Source organism: Athene cunicularia, assembly GCF_003259725.1.
Source record: "Athene cunicularia isolate RWA chromosome 27 unlocalized genomic scaffold, athCun1 chr27_part1, whole genome shotgun sequence".
NCBI lineage: Eukaryota > Metazoa > Chordata > Aves > Strigiformes > Strigidae > Athene > Athene cunicularia.
The window spans coordinates 4,858,029-4,875,990 of NW_020799138.1; the positions used below are offsets into that span (position 1 = coordinate 4,858,029).

Consider the following 17,962-nt stretch of genomic DNA (forward strand, 5'->3'; position numbering starts at 1 on the left):
CAGAACCTGTCCCGGCATCCCTGTCACCTCCTGGGGCCCGTGGGGGGGTGGTTGGAGAGGCTGAGGAGAGGGGGATAAGGGCTGGGGCCACCCCCAAACACAGCATGGCCCCAGGGAGCTGCCAAGCACCCATGGGTGCTGCACCCGAAGGGGCTGGGGGTGGCACATTGGAGCAACCCTCAAAACTGTCACAGGGACGGGGGGAAGGTCCCGCTGGACACCCCCCATCTACCCCCAGCCCAGGACGCCGGGGACACAGGAGGGGACACAGAGGTACTTGCATAGGTGACACAGGACCCCGAGCAGGGGGGATGTGATGGCGCTGCTGGGGGGGATGCGATGGGCTCCTGGTTCCCCGCCGAGGCCCCACAAGTCCACGCTGGGGTGGGCAAAGCCCCTCGGGGTCTCTGGTGTGCCACGGGGCAGGAGGGGGCACAGAGGGACAGGGAGGCATGGGAGTGCATAGATGGGGTCTTGGCCTTGGTGTGCAGCTTTAAACCTTTGGCTGGGAGGGCAGGAGCATCTCAGAGCTCTTCATGGACATGGTTCACATGACAGCGGGAGGCAACTGGCTGCCCGGGCGTTTGTTTCCCAAGGTATCTTGATGGGATAAAGGTTTTCCATCAAAGAAAACATTTCCTTTACCTCAGAGGTTCCCAGAACACAAGGTGATGAGCCTGGTGTAAGAGGTGCTGGGGTAGTTGGAGAGGCTGAAGCCCCAGGGCGATGCTGATGGCGTGTCACAGGCCGCTTGTGCATGTGTCCACGCTTCCACAGAAAAGCAGCTGAGCAGAGAGCCCCAAGGTGCAGCAGCAGCGACGCATCATCCCCCGATGCCCACAGCCCTGGTGTCATGAAGGGTGGTGGAGAGGAACAACCCTGAGGAGTCAGCAGAGTGGGGTGCGCTGGCCGAGCTCCAGAGGCAAGTGAGGAGCCGAGTCCCCCTGTATCTTCAGGCGTTGCTGCTCCTCAGTTCAGCACTTGCCCCACTGAGCAGAGAGGGTTCGAGTCTCCGAGGCTGGGAAGGAGAAGGGACAAGGCATTGCTTGCACAAATAGCCCTTAGAAAGAAATTTCGACATGCTCCCAAGCCCGTGGGGAGGGACGGTGCCATCGCCCCTCTCCAGGCACCCGCAGGAAGGACTGAGTTTAACACAGGGAGTAAACCCAGGGAAAACAGCCGAGCAGGGGACAGAGCCCCCAGCACCCTCCAGGCAGGCAGGAGGGCTCGGCAGCCCAGCCACTGCATCCCGGTGCTCCACCACACCGGTGCCAGGCCGTTCGGCGCAGCATCTACCTTGGGTGGCCCCGTCGAGAAAAGTCATGGTCCAGCGACCCGGAGGTGGCCTTCAGCAGATGAATGCAACTCATGTCAGTTTGGAACAGGAAAGATTTAAAATATATATAATATATACTTTTATTATTCACCCGTTAACTCCATTATATGCCAATCATGAGCTAGTTTCAGCAGTTACATTCCCTTGATCACGTCTTTACGAGGATGCAATTAAATCAAAACAAAGGAGACAGCTGACGCCAGCGGGGGAGCGGCGGCCGGCGCTGCGGGACGCAGTCGGTGAATCCAGGCGGCGGGCGGCTGAGCGGCCGGTTCCATTCCACCTCTCCCGGCGCGGGTCCAGCTTTGGCGGAAAGGATGAGGGCAGCACCTCCGCCAGGCCCGGCTCCTCGGCGGTGCCATGCTCTCCTGGCAAGGGCTCACTTACTGCAACACCAGCCCGACCTGGGGGAGCCAACAAGATGGCAGGTCAAGACGTGCCCGAGCGCCAGCATCCTCTGCTCCAGCACCAGCTCCGGGAAGACACGGCTCACAAGCCCTGGCCGTGCCGGCCGGGAGGGCTCAGGACCACCTGTGTGGGTTTTCTCACCGGCTTTGGGATGTTTGGGAGCAGGGAGAGCCCTGGCCACGTGGCCAAATGGGCACATGGACCCTTCCCAGCTGTGATCTGCAGAGGTGACCGATATTTGGGGTGTGACAGGCCCAGGCAGTCTGCAAGACAGCCTTGATTTATGAGCCATGGTTGTTTCTAAGCTAGTAACAAGAGATCTGGGAAAGCTTCCCGAAACCCTCATACCAGGAGGCCGCTCTGCAGGCAGCGGGCACTGCTGGGTGCTCTCCAGCTGCATGACAGGACGTGCTGGTGGCTGGTCCCAGGCTCTGACCCCCTGCAGCCCCGGGCAGCCCCGCCGCAGGGTATGGCCGGAGAGCGGCTCCCAGCACCAGGCTCTCAACCCTCCAGCTCTCCCCGTGAGAAAAGGGATTGCTGAAACCTCCCAGCAACCTCCTCGAGCTTTTTGAAAGGTTCAATGACAGAGCAAAGCTGGTTTAAGGCACATGGGCTTATACCCACAGAGACAGACCTAGCTTCACACACTCTGTGAAGGGAATCAAAGCCCCGTTACTGTCATTAAGGCATTAATTAGCTGTCGTGACGTAGCGTGGGCAGGCTGCAGTGCTGCACAGCGAAGCAGCTTCTGGTTCTCTAGCATCGTCCTGGTGGCTGTGGACTGGACAGGTGCTGAACCACATCTTCAGGGGGGCAACACGGCAGCAACCAGGTGCTCCCTGAAAATGGCCCAGGGCAGACAGACGGAGTGTCCCCAGGCACCGTTGTGAGTGCTCGGAGCTGCTGAGTGGGGAGCGAGGTGCTGGCCGTGGGGACAGGGTGATACCCCAGAGACCCTGCACACGCTACAAGTGACCGTGCTGAGCTCCCCATTGTCACGAGTCCCAACAGCGACCCAACGGCCCTCAAAGCTCGTCTGTTCTTTCTAGAAGGGTTGTTGTGTGTCTCACCCCACCAAGACAGGTTGACATACAGGATACAGGGTTGTGTGGTGACAGCCAGGCCCTGTGCAGGCTCACAGGGCACAGCAACCACCTCCCAGGTGACTGTCCCAACCAGCAGGGTCACATCTGTCACCCTGCAGCCCTCTGCCTGTCTCCTCTCTGTACCTGGCCTCCTTCCACAGTCACAGAATCCCAGAATCATCCAGGCTGGAAAAGCCCTTGAAGCAGCTCCAGCCCAACCATGACTCTCACCCTGACCGTTCCCAACTCCCCCAGATCCCTCAGCGCTGGCTCAGCCCGACTCTTCAACCCCTCCAGGGATGGGGACTCCCCCCCTGCCCTGGGCAGCCCATTCCAACGCCCAACAGCCCCTTCTGCACAGAAATCCTTCCTCAGAGCCAGCCTGACCCTGCCCTGGGCAGCTTGAGGCCATTCCCTCGGGGCCTGGCGCTGGGGCCTTGGCTCCAGAGACTCATCCCCCCTCTCTGCCCCCTCCTGGCAGGGAGTTGCAGAGGGCCAGGAGGTCTCCCCTCAGCCTCCTCTTCTCCAGACTGAACCCCCCCAGTTCCCCCAGCCACTCCCCAGCAGACCTGTGCTCCAGACCCTGCCCCAGCTCCATGAGGATGTGGGATATGTGTGGGTTTAAGGACTCTGAACCTGCACTAGTCCAAGAGTAAAACCAGCCTGGGGAGCTTCTGGGATTCTGTGACTGTGGAAGGACGAGCTTCCCCAGGGACACCCTCTGTGCAGGCACCATCAGGAGAGCACAAAGGAGCTGTCGCTGGATTCACCCGTGACTGTGAGTAACACTGCACCAGACAGTGGCTGGCCTGGGAACACCATGGTGTGTGATGGCAAACCTGTCTCCCTGGGGGCTGCAGGGACAAAAGCCCTTCCCGTGTGCTGGAGGACCCCACCACCTTGTGGCACTGACCTTCTCTGGTGCCATGCTGGGACACTTCCAATTGTACAGGTAATACTGCAGGTTCCCATCCCCAATCCCAAACTTCAGCTTCTCCAGGAAGGTTTTGTTTTCCATGAGATCCAGTGCATTGAAGACGTCGAATCCTTTCTGCACAGGCAAGACACAAAGCCATCAGCTCCTCCTGCTTATGGGCTGGGGAGTGCCTCCCTTCTGCAAGCTGCCTGCTCCCTCTCCTGCCCAGCTTTGCACCCCTAGAAGACTGGATCGAGGCCACCAGAGAAGAACTTGACACTGGGACACCCACCCTCAGTGCACATGCTACCGACACACGGCAATGTTGTTTGCTGGAAGAAACAAGCAGACTCCTTGAGTCCAGCTCAGAGCTCACCAGAGGGTTCAGGCTACCCATACACCCCTCCACTGAGCAGCAGATCTGTCAGAATTTGGGTTTGTATGGCCCTGGGCACAAACCCTGCCCTGGGGCCAGCCCTCCCCATAAAATCAAGGGCAGACAGGCTACCCTGTGAGCTGCGAGCTGCCCGGTGAGCTGCCCAGTGCCCCGTGAGCTGCCCCGTGAGCTGCCCCGAGCCCCATGAGCTGCCCCAAGAGCTGCCCCGTGAGCTGCCCGTAGCCCCATAGTGCCACCCCAGCCCCGCCATTGCTCACCGACTTGGCGAGTATGAGAGCATCGCTCATGAGGTCGATGAGAGGCGTCTTGGTGTGAACGTTGTAGAAGGAGTAAGCAGCTTTCAGGCTCTTGTGAGTCGCGTGGTTCATGATGGTGGAGGGCAATGTGTAGAAGCTCAGGAAGTCTGTCACCTCCCCTGGGGCGCTCTGGAAGCCAGAAGTGACACCAACACATATCAGAATAAAGCCCGTCTGGAGCCTCAGAAGGGGTCTGCCAGTCTGAGTGATGCGTGGGCTCCCTGCGAAGAGACTCAGGGCAGCCCAGGATAGAGAGGCACCATCCTCCAGCCACTCAAACCTCCCACCTGGGAAGAGCATCTCACTGCTGGGGGCAGCAACCTCCCTGATTGCTCCCCCAGTTCACCACACACTCTTCCAGCAGAGGCAGAAGCCCAGGAAACCCCCCTCCAGTCTTGGTCCTGCCGCCTCACCTCTACCACAAAGGTGTCGATGATGTTCTCCTGAGGTAAGAACCAGTGCTCCACCTCCTCTCGGCTCATGACAGGTGTTAGGTGGAACTGCTTCAGGTACTCAGTCAAGAGCTTGTGCACTGCAGAAATATCTCTGTGCTCCATTGGCCGCAAGCCGGGAGTCTTGGGAGTCTACAGAAAGCGGGACAAATCATTTGAGTTGCTTGCATGGTGGTTTTTATCACCCAAGGGCTCTGCAATAAGTGGCATGGATATGCTCTCTGCTTACACCAGCCCATTTTCAGTTCCAGATCCCAGCACTCTCCCCCCAGCCATTTTCCCACCAGATGGATGGGTGCGATCGGCCATGACACCGATAGCAAAGACCACAGAGAAGCACAGCGGGTCCCAAAGCCCCACGTGCCAGGTCAAGTCCTGCTGGAAGTGGCCTCCTACCCACTAATGATAGAAGATCTCTGCTTCCCCCCAGGTCTCTGCTGCCACTCGCAGCAGGGACAGGTGAGGAGACGTGCCCTAGGCACTACAACAAACCACCTGATGTTATTTCCAGTTGGACTCAATTTCTAATCTAGGGTTGGGATTGCTCAGCAAAGCCCAGATCAAGCAGCACAGACTGCTTCTGGGTCTGGATTTCTGCACAAAAATCGGTAGCTACAAAACAGCAGGTGGTACCTTTGCTGCGGTGGGAGGCAGGAGCCAGGAGCCATGTGCTGCTGCTCTCCAACCGAAACGAGCAGCTCTGACCCACAGAAGGGAGCCAGCAAGGTTGGGGAAGGTGGTGGTAGATTTAATGTTTTGTTTGTCATTTCTCACATATCCAGCTGGGGAAATTCCCCAGCAGGACAAGTGCCGTGACAGAACCAGTCACTGTGACTGAAGAATGAGGGACTAAGCCAAGTCAAGGTCACTCCAAGGCTGCGTTTGGACAGATGAAGGCTGTCATATCTGTGTTCTTGTTTTACCAGGAGGACAGGATATGACTCACCATAAAACAAAAGCTCACAGGGTCCTTTAGCTGTAAGAATTTGCCCTTAAAATGCAGGTACCCAGGTAAAAATAAATAAAGATTAAATAAAGTGCAGACAGAATCATTTACTACATGAAACAAACCCCAGTTCTCCAGGCAGAGGACTCAGCCTTGGCCGAGATGTTTGTGTCTCCAGCTCCCAGCCTCACCCCTTGCTCAGCAAGGAGCAATTCGTGAGCTCTGCCTGCACAGCTCACAGCCCCAGCTGGCACCCACCTCGGGCAACCGGTAAAGCTTCATGGTACGTTGCATAGTCATGTTCCTGCTCAGGTGGGAAAATTTGACCTCGATGAGTTTCCGAGGATTCAGGGACCGGTGCCAGTACCTGCAGAAACACACTCGCGGTGGGAGACTTGTTCTGGGGCAGCAGAACGGTCACACGGGCACGAGGTTCTCGTAGCTGCCATGAGAGGGCAAGCGAGAACATCACAACAGCCCACGAAGAGGCCAGCAGCTCCCACAGAGAAAAACAAGGGCGGCCTGAAGTGCTTGTGCTGCAGAAAGTCTCCTGTCTTGTGATGCATGAGCAGCTTAAGCAAAGCTACTGGACTTAATCCTGGAAGGATGGTGTGGGGAGGAGAAACCTGGGCTGGAACTGATCTCTCTTGCCCCGGGAAATCCCACACATGCTACACACCACAGAGGGGATGCCAGCAAGGGAAGGGTCTGCAGACCAAAATCTCTTTGAAGACGCAGAGACACTCACCTGCAAGTTCCCACAGGCTTTGGCAGCACCACTCCCGCAGTGTAAACAGCCTGAAAGATTCCCTCCAGATGAACCCGCCGCGTGATCTCGCGGATCAGAACTGGAGCCACCCGTTTTGAGCGCAACTTTTTGTGGACACACAGGAAGTTTATCTCTACCATCTTCTTCTCTCTTGGGAAAGAAACAATGCAGAGCATGAGACCAGACTGTCCTGACCTGGGAGGATCGGTCCAACACCCTGGGCAATTTACTTCCAGCCCCTTCAAGAGAAAGAGGAGTCAAAACCTCAGGGAAGGCCAAGGGGCAAGGGCTGGGTTTGGAGAACTCTCCTTTAAGCTATTACCCAAGGTTTTCCCAGGGAAAAAGGGCTTCATCCAGCTCTGGAGGATTTCTGCAAGACAGAGCTCTAAGCTGACCTCACTCATTGAGGAAAACAGCCTTCACAGCTGCTACCTGCAAGATATCCTTGCACAGAACTTCACTGCCCACATCAAATATCCCCCACCCTCTCCTCCAAGCAGCAAAAACATCTCCACAGCTGAGCAGCTCAGGTCTGGCTCAGCTGGTTGAGGAGGATAATGTTGCCAGACCTCCCCAGCACTCCCAGGAAGCCCCACATGCCATCAGGCAGGACAAGAAATGCAGCTGAGCAGCACTCACGTGTCATAGATGTGGATAGTGGCTGGAATCGCGCTGATAAATCCAACCAGCTTCTTGCTGGAGACAACTCTGACTCCACAGTGCCACTGGGGCAACCAGCCCGGAGGACGCAGCGCCCTGGAGCAGAGACACACTTCAGAAGTCATGTCCCATCAGAGGTTGCCAGTGTACCTGCTGCTGCCTCCCCACCCTGCCCTGGGACACCCTGTGTCCCGCTCCAGGCTGCCCAGCACAGCTAGAGGTTTGCAGGCAGGAGGACAAGAGGGTGACAGTGATGTGACAAGGCAGGACTGCTGGGATCCAGGGAAACTCCTGCACTCCGTGGCCAAGGCCAGTTCTTACTAGTGACACAGGAGGAAATCCATGTTCCTCGATTCATGAACGCCCTGAGGAAACAGCAGCTCCACTGCAGCAGGTTTCCAAGTGTTATTGCTGGCAACATTACTTGGCAGCTGCCTTCATCCTACGGCTCCAGGGCACTGAGAAGTTCCTAAGCTACAGGAATTTTTTTCAAACACTCGTGGGATCAAAACAAAGAGTAAAAAAAAAACAGCTTTAGGCTCTCATATCTCAAAGAAGCCAGAGGCAGGCAGGGCTGGGCGAGACCTCTCTCACAGTGTACCTGGGACACTGCACACACGCACGGTGACAGATGGGGAAGGCAGATTTTGTAAAGAAGTGCGACAGGATAAGCAAAGGCAGCTGCAGCGCTGTCACTGAGCTCAGGCTTGCCAACATCCAACCCCCTCTGCTCCACGGCCATGGTGCCACTCACCACAGCAGGAACTCGGGAGAGTAATCGAACCGGAACATGTTGTCATCATCCTCCACATAGTTCTCGTTCAGAAGCGTGTACAGCTCTTTCAGCTAAAGCAGGAGAGATCAAGCAGGTTAAGAATGTTATTCAGCCATCACACACCCCAGCTGCCCTCAGACAGGACCCTGAATACTTTTTTGTGTGGCCACAGCAATGGGCACCACGTGCAGCCATGTCCCAGCTACCAGCACATCCCCCTGCTCTGGGCTGCTGAACTGGTGTCACTGCGGAGCAGGGTAAGCAGCAGGACACTCAGGTAAGTCATGCCGCCCTTGGGTCATCTCCCAGGGAGGTAGGTTACAGTCTGGAGGGTCTTCCTAAGGGAAAACTCCTGGCTTCAGACAACCTTACATCCCCATGAAGAAACCAAGCCAACCTGGTCAACATTGGGATGAGTGAAAGGTTACTGTGTGGTGGAGGATGTCAGACTCATCTAACTCCAAGATGGCGCGACCACTGAGCTGGGGAGTTGCCTGGTGTGATGAAGGACATGTTCCCGTCCCCCAAACCACCTTTAGTAATCCAAGCACAGAACTGCCAACTGTGCAACAGAGGCACCCTCCCAACACGTGTGCCAAGCTGCTTGCACTCACCACGCCTCTATCCCCAAGGTCCAGGGCATCCCAGGTGAAGCCCTGGGGCAAGGTGTATGGCTCCTGACGGATATTGTCTTTATCCGGCTCAACAGGACCGTGGGTGTTCACCACTTCTCCTGTAAGAGAGACCCATGAAGATGTTCTCTACTGTTTGAGGCCAAGTCTCCACAACACCTCCATCTGGTGAGCAAGGTGTTCATGTTCCCATCCCCAGTCCCTGGAGCAGGCAGGAGGAATCGCCAGCTCACCCACCCAGTTTGGGACGTGCCACATGTTTTTGTGACACAGGGGTAGAGAATCAAAACTCCTTCCAGGGCAATGGTGGAGGCAATCAGGCAGCAGAGAGGAGGTGAGCAAACTGATCAGAGCTTCAGGGCCACAGATATGTCCTCCAGGTCCACACGTTGGGCCATACTGTTCCCCATCCCCGTGATCCCAGTCTCGGCCTGCACTTTCCCATGAGCTGCTCCATCGGACGGCGGCTCTCTCTCTGCCAGCTCTGGCCCCTGCCATTTGGCAAGCGTCAGGGTTTCCTTCCCACTGTGTTTATAGAAGTGCTGCAGTGAACAAGACAACTTTTGTTGAAAAAACACTGACTTCTGAAGTCCCTGATTCAGCCAAGAGATGTCAGTTCAAGCACTGGCTTTCTTGGGGATGTCAATGCAGTGGCATCACTTCAGTGCTGCCAAGAGAAGCAAGCTGTGCTAATTAGGAATTCCCTTAAAAGGGGATTGAATAGGTTTCCAGGCAATGGAGAGGTGAAGAAAACCCAGAGCAAGAACTGCCCCCATCACACCCACCCAGGGCAGCTTCCAAAAACGCTCACCCTTGGCCGTCCTCTCTGTTTTGAGCAGGTGCTGAACTGCTCTGTAATCCAGCCCCCAAAATCCCACAGCACTTTTGTTACCCGACCCTAAATAGCCTCGTGAACGTAACGCTGTGTGCCAGAGCGTGCTCCTCAGCAAGGACCATGAGAGACACTGGGACCCAGCGAGCTGGCAGCCAGAGAACAGCCAGCAATTTGGTGTACTGAGGAGCGGGCTGATTTGTGCCTCTGCTTCTCCAGAAGGTACCTTCCACACTTCTGCAGGTTTACCCAAGCAGAAACAATGTCTGCCATGTCCAGGATCCTCTGGGAAAAAGGGCAAATGAAATGCAAGATCAGGCTTTGCTGTCTCACATAACCCTGTGCCATCTCACTATGATTTTCCCAGCACAAAGCTGAGACCATTGCTCCCAGAAAAGTGAGACCAAAAAAGCCTCAGACTGGTGCAGCCAACATGAAAAGAGAATCAAATACAATGTTTGCAGCAAGGGGGGTCAGACAGAACCCCATGAAGGAAATTACTGAAGAGCAGCCAATTTGAAGCCATGACAAGCTTTGGGTAAATCTAGAAACCATGGGCTTGGACTCATTCTCTAGTTCTCCTGAGCTCCGCATGGATTTTGCTGGGGGTCGCAGGCTTCCTAAGCAAAGCCATCCCAGGCACCCTGGGAGCGCTGCAGGTTTGCTCCAATTATCTCGGGAACGAGCACCTTGCAGCCACACAGCTCTGCAGCAGCACGCCCCTCTTCCTTTCAGACCTGCTCAGCTGCCAAGCGCTCCTGCCACGCTGAGAAACGCCTCGTTACCGACAGCAGATCACTTCTGACGCAGGCTGACAGCGTCGAGAGCAAACTGGAGAAAGGGCTGGAGCAAGGACTACAGCTGGGAAGCACAGCCAGGCTGTTTGCAAGGGTAAGAGGGGATGAGGAGACAGCATTCCTCATCTTCAGACACGCATGGAAGCTTGGGGGTGCAGACGCTCGTGAGGTTTGTGCCTCCCCTCTCCCAGCTCTCCTGGCTCAGCCCCAGCACCTGCCTGTGCCAGAGGCTGACGAGAGCCCAGCAAACCAACAGCTCAGCACATAGACCTGCTTCCCTGAGCGGCTCCCATCACCAGCTGGCCCTGTCTCACCCCGTATTACCTTCTCCACCAAGGCTCCCTTGCTGGGAAGCTTCAGCCCACAGACAGTGGAGAGCTGGTTAGCTCCAAGTCCCCTAGGACTGGGCAAGAGGCAGGCTAGTGACAGCTGGCATGAAACTTGGGCACAGAGGGCCGGGGAGATTCAGTTCAAGGACTAAAGACTGAGATTAACAATGCCCAAAAACAGGAAGCATCAAATTGGATGCCTGAAACACCTCCTCGCCCCTCTTAACCACCCAGCTGCCCGCACAGCTTCCCAGCAGCAGGGCTGGCTGCTCAGTCCCTGACGCTGAGCAGTGGGCAAGTGTCATCAATGCTTCTGAAGCCCAGATAGGACAGCTGTGAGGGGCACCCAGAGAGCAGCTTCTCTGAGCAGCCTGGGGAGCACAAGGCTTCTCCCAAGGAGCACAAAACGACAAGGAGCTCTACATACCAAGCTTGGGCACTGGCTGCGTGTCCCAGAACTGGTAGCTCCTCTTGCTGGCTTCCTCCATGGTTTTGGCAGGGCCCTGACCTACAGAGAAGAGTTCGATGGCTTTTTGAATCTCCTGGATCCTCTCAGCTGGTAAAGAGTTCACCTGAGGGCAGAAAAGGAGAGCGGAAAGACAAAATGAGTGAGCTGAGCCACCAGGTCTGTATTTCAGCTCCTTATTAGGGGAACCTGGAGCTGTCCCTGCCTTGGGGCACTGCCAGGAAGGCAAGAGAACACAGGAGACTCCCTTTGCAGCCTAGATCCTCTTCTAATCCTCCACAAGGTGGATGAACTCTTTGACCGGCCATCTGCCGCACACCTAGACCTGGTTTCTAGGCACTCCTAGGTCAAACGGGGTGGATGAGCTGCCTTAAAATGCTTTAAGCTTCAGTTAAGAGTGTGCTGCAAGCTCCAAGAGCAAACCTCCCTGCCTCACCTTGGCTAACACCCATGCAGAGACACCCTGGGTCAACCCACACCCAGCATTTGGACTTTCTGCTGTGGCTTTTGTCTCACTGCTTCAGCCTCCTCCATCTAAGCTGGATCTGTATCTGCAAACTGCAGCTTCACCAGGACAAGGCAGAGAGGCTGAGTCAAGATGAAGGATGCTTTCCTTCTCCTCCCAGGCAGACCTTGGCAGGGTGGGCAGCTCTGTGCTGAATTCACAAACCCAGCCCCTCCCTGATGCCTAGTGAAGTTAGTCTGAAACACTCAAAGGCCCAATTTAATGCTCTGCACGGTCAGAAGGGCAAAATATTAGAAATATGTGGATGGAAACAGGGCATCAGACAGTAAACAGTCTCTGCTGATGTGCAGATCTGTGTGTGTGTCCCCTGCCACAGGACCAGAGGGGACAAGAGGGGTGACTGCCAGCACTGGGAGGGACAAAGCCTGAGTGCCCCATGCTCCTTCACAAAGCACCGGCTGTGAGCCAGGATCAGGCAAAGTCAGGAGGGATAAGACAGACCCTGCTCTGCCCTGGCTGCTGTTTTTATGTTAATCAAACAAAAATCAACATCTGCTGTCACCCAAGAATATGAAAATGTTTTTGCTGTTCTGGCTGAGGGCAGGAGTGGAAGCTGGCAGGTGGCAGCGTGGCAATTCCCTGCCTGTGAGGAGGCAGCTGGTGTCTGGAAAGAATAACTCAGAGGCGCCAGTCTGACCCTTTCACCGCAGCGCAGGAACTGGCTGGGATGTCCAGCCAAGGCCCACGTCCACCCTGGAGCACTCCACAAACACCTCCTGAAGCAACAGGAATTCCCATGCACGGAGCCAGGCTGGGAAACTACTCTAAACCTTAAGCTTTTTGACCAGCCAAGTTCCTAAAACCAGGATCAGGAGACTCTTTCCTTGCCCTAAGCTACATCGCAGAGGTTCAGGATGGGGCTGGCTGCTGCATGGGGCCGCAATGCCAGGAAGGGGTTGGTTACCTTCACCGGCTGATCCTGAGCCTGGTCGGGCTGATCTCCTCCTTTCTCTTTCTTCCGTTTGGGTTTCTTTTTCTTCTTTTTGGCTCCGCTGTCATTTGCTGGACTCAAGCCCCTAGAGGACAAAAGAAACATCACTGGAGCCTTGGGGTTTTATTCTGGAGAACATTTATAGGGTTTCTGAAGCTCTCTAAAGAAAATACAAGCTCCCTGCTCCAAGTCCAAGTCTCCAGGAGAGGGAATACAAGGTGCACGGGGGGTGCTGCCATGCGTCCTCTCCCAGCAGTGAGTTCCCAAAAGGGAACCAGCACCAACCTGACCCCTCCCCCCAGGTTTGGGCAGTGGTGGGGAATGAGCCCCACACTGCAGATGACCACGTCTTTGCTGTCACATCACCCTGCTCGGCCCCATGTGCCCAAATCCACCCCGTGGAGCAGCAGTGCTGCCCAGCTTAGGGTTTTTCCTCCTCTCTGATCCCAAGGATGAATGTGGGAGCAGCAAATGCTAGTCCAGCCTTGGAAATAAAGCACCACAGCAGGTCCATGTGCCACAGAGGGGCTGGAGCCAAGGGCACTGCACCAACTGTCACCCCACCTGCAGAGGTGATGGTCTAGGGAGATGGGTGGATGTTATATTGAAAAAGTATTATATTGTAACGCTGGAGCTGGAAAATAAAGATTGAGCAGCAAATCTCTTTGGGAGCACAGGGTGGGAAGCACCTGCGCCAGGGAATCACTCCTCCTTCCAGGGATGCAGGGTAGCCCTGGACATCCAGAGGATGATCACCCCAAAGCAGCCACAGGCGTGAAACCCCACACCAAGCCCAGTCTCACTGATGGGCAAATCTGGCAGTGACCTGACAACAAAACACAGGGGAAGTGCCTGCTCTGGGCTCGACGTATGTGCTCTCACCCTTGTGTGAGACATCCTGCCACAGGACAGGCAACATTACTGCTGCAGATCTGGGATGCCCCAAGCCAGGAGCCTCCCTGCCAATGGTCCCAAAACAAGGTTACAGCCTCTGAGAGTCATGGCTCAGGTGGAAATTCAACCCCAGAGACAGCTGGAGCAGTACCAAGTGGAGGGATGAGAGGGGAAAAGGGGGAACACCAGGCCAGGGGTGCTTTGCCAACTGCCAACACATACGAGGAACCTTTTGCAAAGCAAGTTGGGGGGCTGGCCCATACACCACCAGCATTGCTCAGCTCTGCCCTGTCCCTGTCAGTGCTGCGAGTTTGTTTTGCAGTAAAACCACAGCATCTTTCCTCTTCTGTTTTCACTGAGGCGGATAACCCACGTCTGGCTCGACAGGGAGAGGCCAGAGTGAGGAAAGCCATGGAGAATCCCAGGTGGGAGCTGCTCTTTGCATCAAGCAGCACATCCACAGCACAAACTACAGAGCCCACCACTGGCAGGCACCATCACCCACACCAGAGCAGAGCTGGCTGGAAACTGTTACGAGCTCTGTGGGACTGGGTCTGCCCCAGGGACACCCCACCAGCCTGGATGCTGTGGGACGTGCCCCTGTACCCCTGGGCCCACGGACATAGAATCACAGAATCATTCAGACTGGAAAAGCCTCTCAGGATCATCGAATCCAACCCTCAGCCCAACTCTACAAAGTTCTCCCCTACCCCACATCCCCCCACAGCTCATCCAAACGGCCCTTAAACCCCCCCAGGGATGGGGACTCCCCCCTCCCTGGGCAGCCTGTTCCACTCTGACCACTCTCTCTGGGAAAAATTTTTTTCCTAATGTCCAGTCTGAACCTCCTCTTTTGCAGTTTAAAGCCATTCCCTCTTGTTTTGTCACCAACTACCTGTGAGAAGAGACCAGCACCAACCTCTCTACAGCTGTAGAGTGATGAGGTCTCCCCTCAGCCTTCTCCTCCTCACACTAAACACTCCCAGCTCCCTCAATCGCTCCTCATAGGATTTGTTCTCCAGGCCCTTCCCCAGCCTCATTGCCCTCCTCTGCACTTGTAGACATCTTACTCTTCTTTCCCCAAATCTCAGCTCATGGATCCAAGCCAGTATTTTTTTTACTCTACGATATAGGGGCATTTTCTTCCCCCAAAACAATTCCTGCTTTCACAGCAGGGACAACCACATGGCTCTGATCTGCCCAGAAGCAGACAGTGAACCGAGAGCATCGGCAAGCCTGGAAACCCCCTGAGGACTGCTTGCTCCCAGACCAACTTAATGTCTTTACCAAACACAAGATAGCAGTGAAGAGGGTGGAGCAGGGAAAAGAAAGAAGAAACACGCTGGAAAATATGTTGGAGCAGCATCCAACTATTTATTTCAGCAAGGCCAGGAAAAGTAGAGAGTCAAGAGGGGAATAAAGTTTAAAAAAAATCCCTGGGTTGAGCAGCAATTGGGTTTTGAAACCAGGGAAAAGTGGATAGAGAAATGTTTTTTTGAGGGATGAAGCCAGGAGGGCTGGGTGTGGAGACGTCTGTGGACAGCGGGGCCACTGACACTCACGGCGCAGAAACCCGATGTGAGGGGCAGCTGTCGCCCTGCGGAGCAGAGACCTCTGGTGTGCAGGACGCGGAGCAGCTGAGATGGGGAGGGCTTTCCTCCAGACAAAACCTCAGCTGCAGCAGAGACTCTGCAGACAGCATTTGCTGGGGAAAAAGATTCCCATCCATCAGCAGAGTCCCATGTGAAACACCAGGAAACAGAAAGCATCTGCTCATCAGCACAAGGAACAAGCAGGGTGAGCTGCTCCACAAAAAGGGGCTCGATGAGAAGCCCCCCCTCTCCTCCAGAAGTGCATTAAGCACCTGCAGCAGAGCTGAGAGAGGAGCAGCCATGAAGCTGCAGCTCTGAGGGGATCAGCACCATGCAGCGCTGCTGAGCCGTCCCTGGGGGGGGGCATCTCACCTTTCACCACCAGGAAAGGGCTTTACCTCCACCCGAGGAGGGGAGACTGGAGCTCTGACATGACAGCAAAAGTAATTACAGCAAAGCGCTGCTGACACTGCTATTGATTCTGATGACAAATGCGTGATGGGGTTTTTTTAACTCCTCATGGAGGAGCACGGGCAAGACCTGGCAGATCCCCAGCCAGCCAGGTCAGGCACACACCAAGATCCTGGGATAAGCCAAGCCATCCACCATGGAGCTGCAATAAACACAACTGATTTCTTACCAATTTTAACACCACAAACTGACAGCACAAGGTGGCTTTGTGAGCACATCCAAGGGCAGATGCTGGAAGCTGCCCCTTCCAAAGGAGATGGACATGTTTTCCCAGGTCACCTCCACGTCAGGATGCTGCAGGTGTCAGATGTGACAAACAAAATCCTCCCAGCCCCTGCATATGCAGTTGGCATCGCTTTGCTTCATAAATCAGAGCTGCCAACTCCCAGCTTGCCACTAATGAGTTCAGTCCAACCAATACCACTTCACCCCCACACTGGGCTCACAGGTAAAAGCACTGAGAAAAATCCTCCCTGATTTATGAGCAAAGCCATCGTGACCTGGAAAAAAATCAGGGTGGCATAAGGTGAGATGAGGTTTTGCATTCCCAGGTGCTGTGGCATGGGTAAGGGCTCTACTTCAGCCAGGATAAAAACCAACCTGACAGAGGAGTTGCCAGCATGTAGGAAAATGCTGAAAAACCCAGAGGTCCAACTCACTACACCTAGGGAAGCAACAATTATAATTATTTTCTATTTAAAAGTCCATTTAGGAAAGCAAATATTTTCTTTACGCTCCAGTGTAGCTGCAATCCCTTGGAATCTCCTTAAATTAACGGCAACACCTCACCAGTGCCCTGGAAGAAGCCACCACCATCCAAAATCCCAGCTACCACAGCCAATGCGACCCATGAAGCTGCGAGGGCTGAAGCCGGTTTCACCCCACAGGAAGGGTTAACCACCAGGCCAGCTCCTACCCCACAGCCCACAGCCTTTCCAGCTAAATGCTTTATGCATTTTTCCTCCCATATCTCCTTTCCAGCACGAGTTGCTTTGAGAGATAAAGAGGGTGGAAGAGGGCGCGTTGGCTGTGCCATTCGAAACATCTTCCAATTACCCTCAGGATGTCAATGGTCCGTTTTCTGACGAAGGAAAATGCTTTTCCCTTCTCCCGGGAAAGGCATCATCGTCCATCAGGGCCATTACCTATCGCTGCAATCCCCCTGCCCCGCTACCGGACAGCTCCTCGAGTTCGATGGAAAGGAACCAACACTAGCAATACCCATAACCTGAGCAATCTCACAAACAGACTTTTGGAAGTACCTAAATAAACCAGATGGGCTTGTTCAAGGTGAGGCCCGCTCAGACTGACAGTCCTCCACCAGCTCAGCCCCCCTGGAGGCTGGGAAACACCAGATGTATCCAGTAACAAACCGGTGCTCAGCACCCACTTATCTATCACCTGGATCCACGCGCGCTTCCACTGCATTGCCAGATCCGAGAGCTTTATTTTTGTGAGGTGAGGGGGGAAAGCACAAGGGAGGACAACTCCAGATGGGGCCGGCTCCCTTGGCTCCCAAAACCCAGTGGGAAGCTCTGGGTGAGCATGTGGGGGGATTTCGACAGCAGGGACTGGGAGTTATTTCCCACAGCGTATGTATTGCAGCAATCAAAAAGTGTCTTTGGTTACCCAAATCGAAACGTTGCACTTGGGCTCTCAGACTGTCTCACACCTAAGGCAGCAAACAGTACCAAACGCTGCTGGTTCGTCCTCAAAACCCAGCTGGAAACACGGATTCAGACAGGGGGTTGTGTGGTTTGCACTTCCTCCACCACACAGCCTTGCTTCCTGGTCTGAAAGGTGCCAGATGAGACACAGTAGGCCCCTGCTCTGTATTTAGGTACTGGAAAATCCTTCTGCCAAACCCGGGGCTAATCGGGTGCGGTACTTAGGCTCTAATCTCATGAGGGGCCCGAGCGAGGAGGCTCTGCAGATGGCAGAGCTCAGGTCCCGAAGCACAGGTGCCATTACTGTGCTCCATGCGATACCTACAACCAGATGTGGCACGTCAGAGCACGGCGCCTGTCCCAGGAACGTGCTCCCACGGTGTAAGTGCAGGCAGGGATTGCCAAACCAGGCAGCTGCCCGCTGGCCCACCAAGACGAGCCCCTTTGCTTTCCCCACACCCCATCCACCAACAACCCAATTCGTGCCACAGGACTCTCCCCAAACTTTCTCCACCCAAAACAGCTTCCCTGGGTGGTTTTGCCAAGGACAGAGACGTTTCACAGGGTGGGGACACTCGAATCCTTGGTCTCACCACCACCCCTTGCTGCCCCTGAACCCACAAATGCCACCGGGGTATCAGCAGCTCTGGAGAGCAAAGCTCGTGTTGGTGTCCCGGCCTTGCCTCTCTCTTTTATCTACAAGGGGAATAAATCCTCTGCTGACACTGGAGGCATGACAGAAGCCCTCTCCACACAGAGGAAATCGCAACAAATACAAAAGTGGG

General features: G+C 55.1%; 1 protein-coding gene across 1 annotated transcript; it reads right to left on the minus strand.

The window, feature by feature from the left end:
* Window positions 1-52: 52 nt before the first annotated feature.
* NMT1 (N-myristoyltransferase 1) lies at window positions 53-12,673 on the minus strand. The gene is made up of 11 exons (XM_026864729.1): window positions 12,527-12,673; window positions 11,058-11,202; window positions 8,655-8,773; window positions 8,020-8,111; window positions 7,245-7,361; window positions 6,585-6,755; window positions 6,095-6,203; window positions 4,852-5,022; window positions 4,400-4,567; window positions 3,743-3,880; window positions 53-1,740 (listed from the first exon to the last, which is right to left on the minus strand). Exons 1-11 carry the CDS (start codon window positions 12,656-12,658, stop codon window positions 1,720-1,722), a joined length of 1,383 nt encoding a protein of 460 aa, XP_026720530.1. The 5' UTR covers window positions 12,659-12,673; the 3' UTR covers window positions 53-1,719.
* Between the last annotated feature and the right edge of the window lie 5,289 nt (window positions 12,674-17,962).

Excerpts from the sequence above, each read along its gene's own strand:
- NMT1 (XM_026864729.1), bottom strand. The coding sequence starts at position 12,658 with ATGTTTCTTTTGTCCTCTAGGGGCTTGAGTCCAGCAAATGACAGCGGA. Across the intron at positions 8,774-11,057 it reads GCAGCCAGTGCCCAAGCTTG|GAGAAGTGGTGAACACCCAC; the intron begins GTATGTAGAGCT and ends TCTCTCTTACAG. Across the intron at positions 8,112-8,654 it reads ACCTTGGGGATAGAGGCGTG|CTGAAAGAGCTGTACACGCT; the intron begins GTGAGTGCAAGC and ends CTCCTGCTTTAG.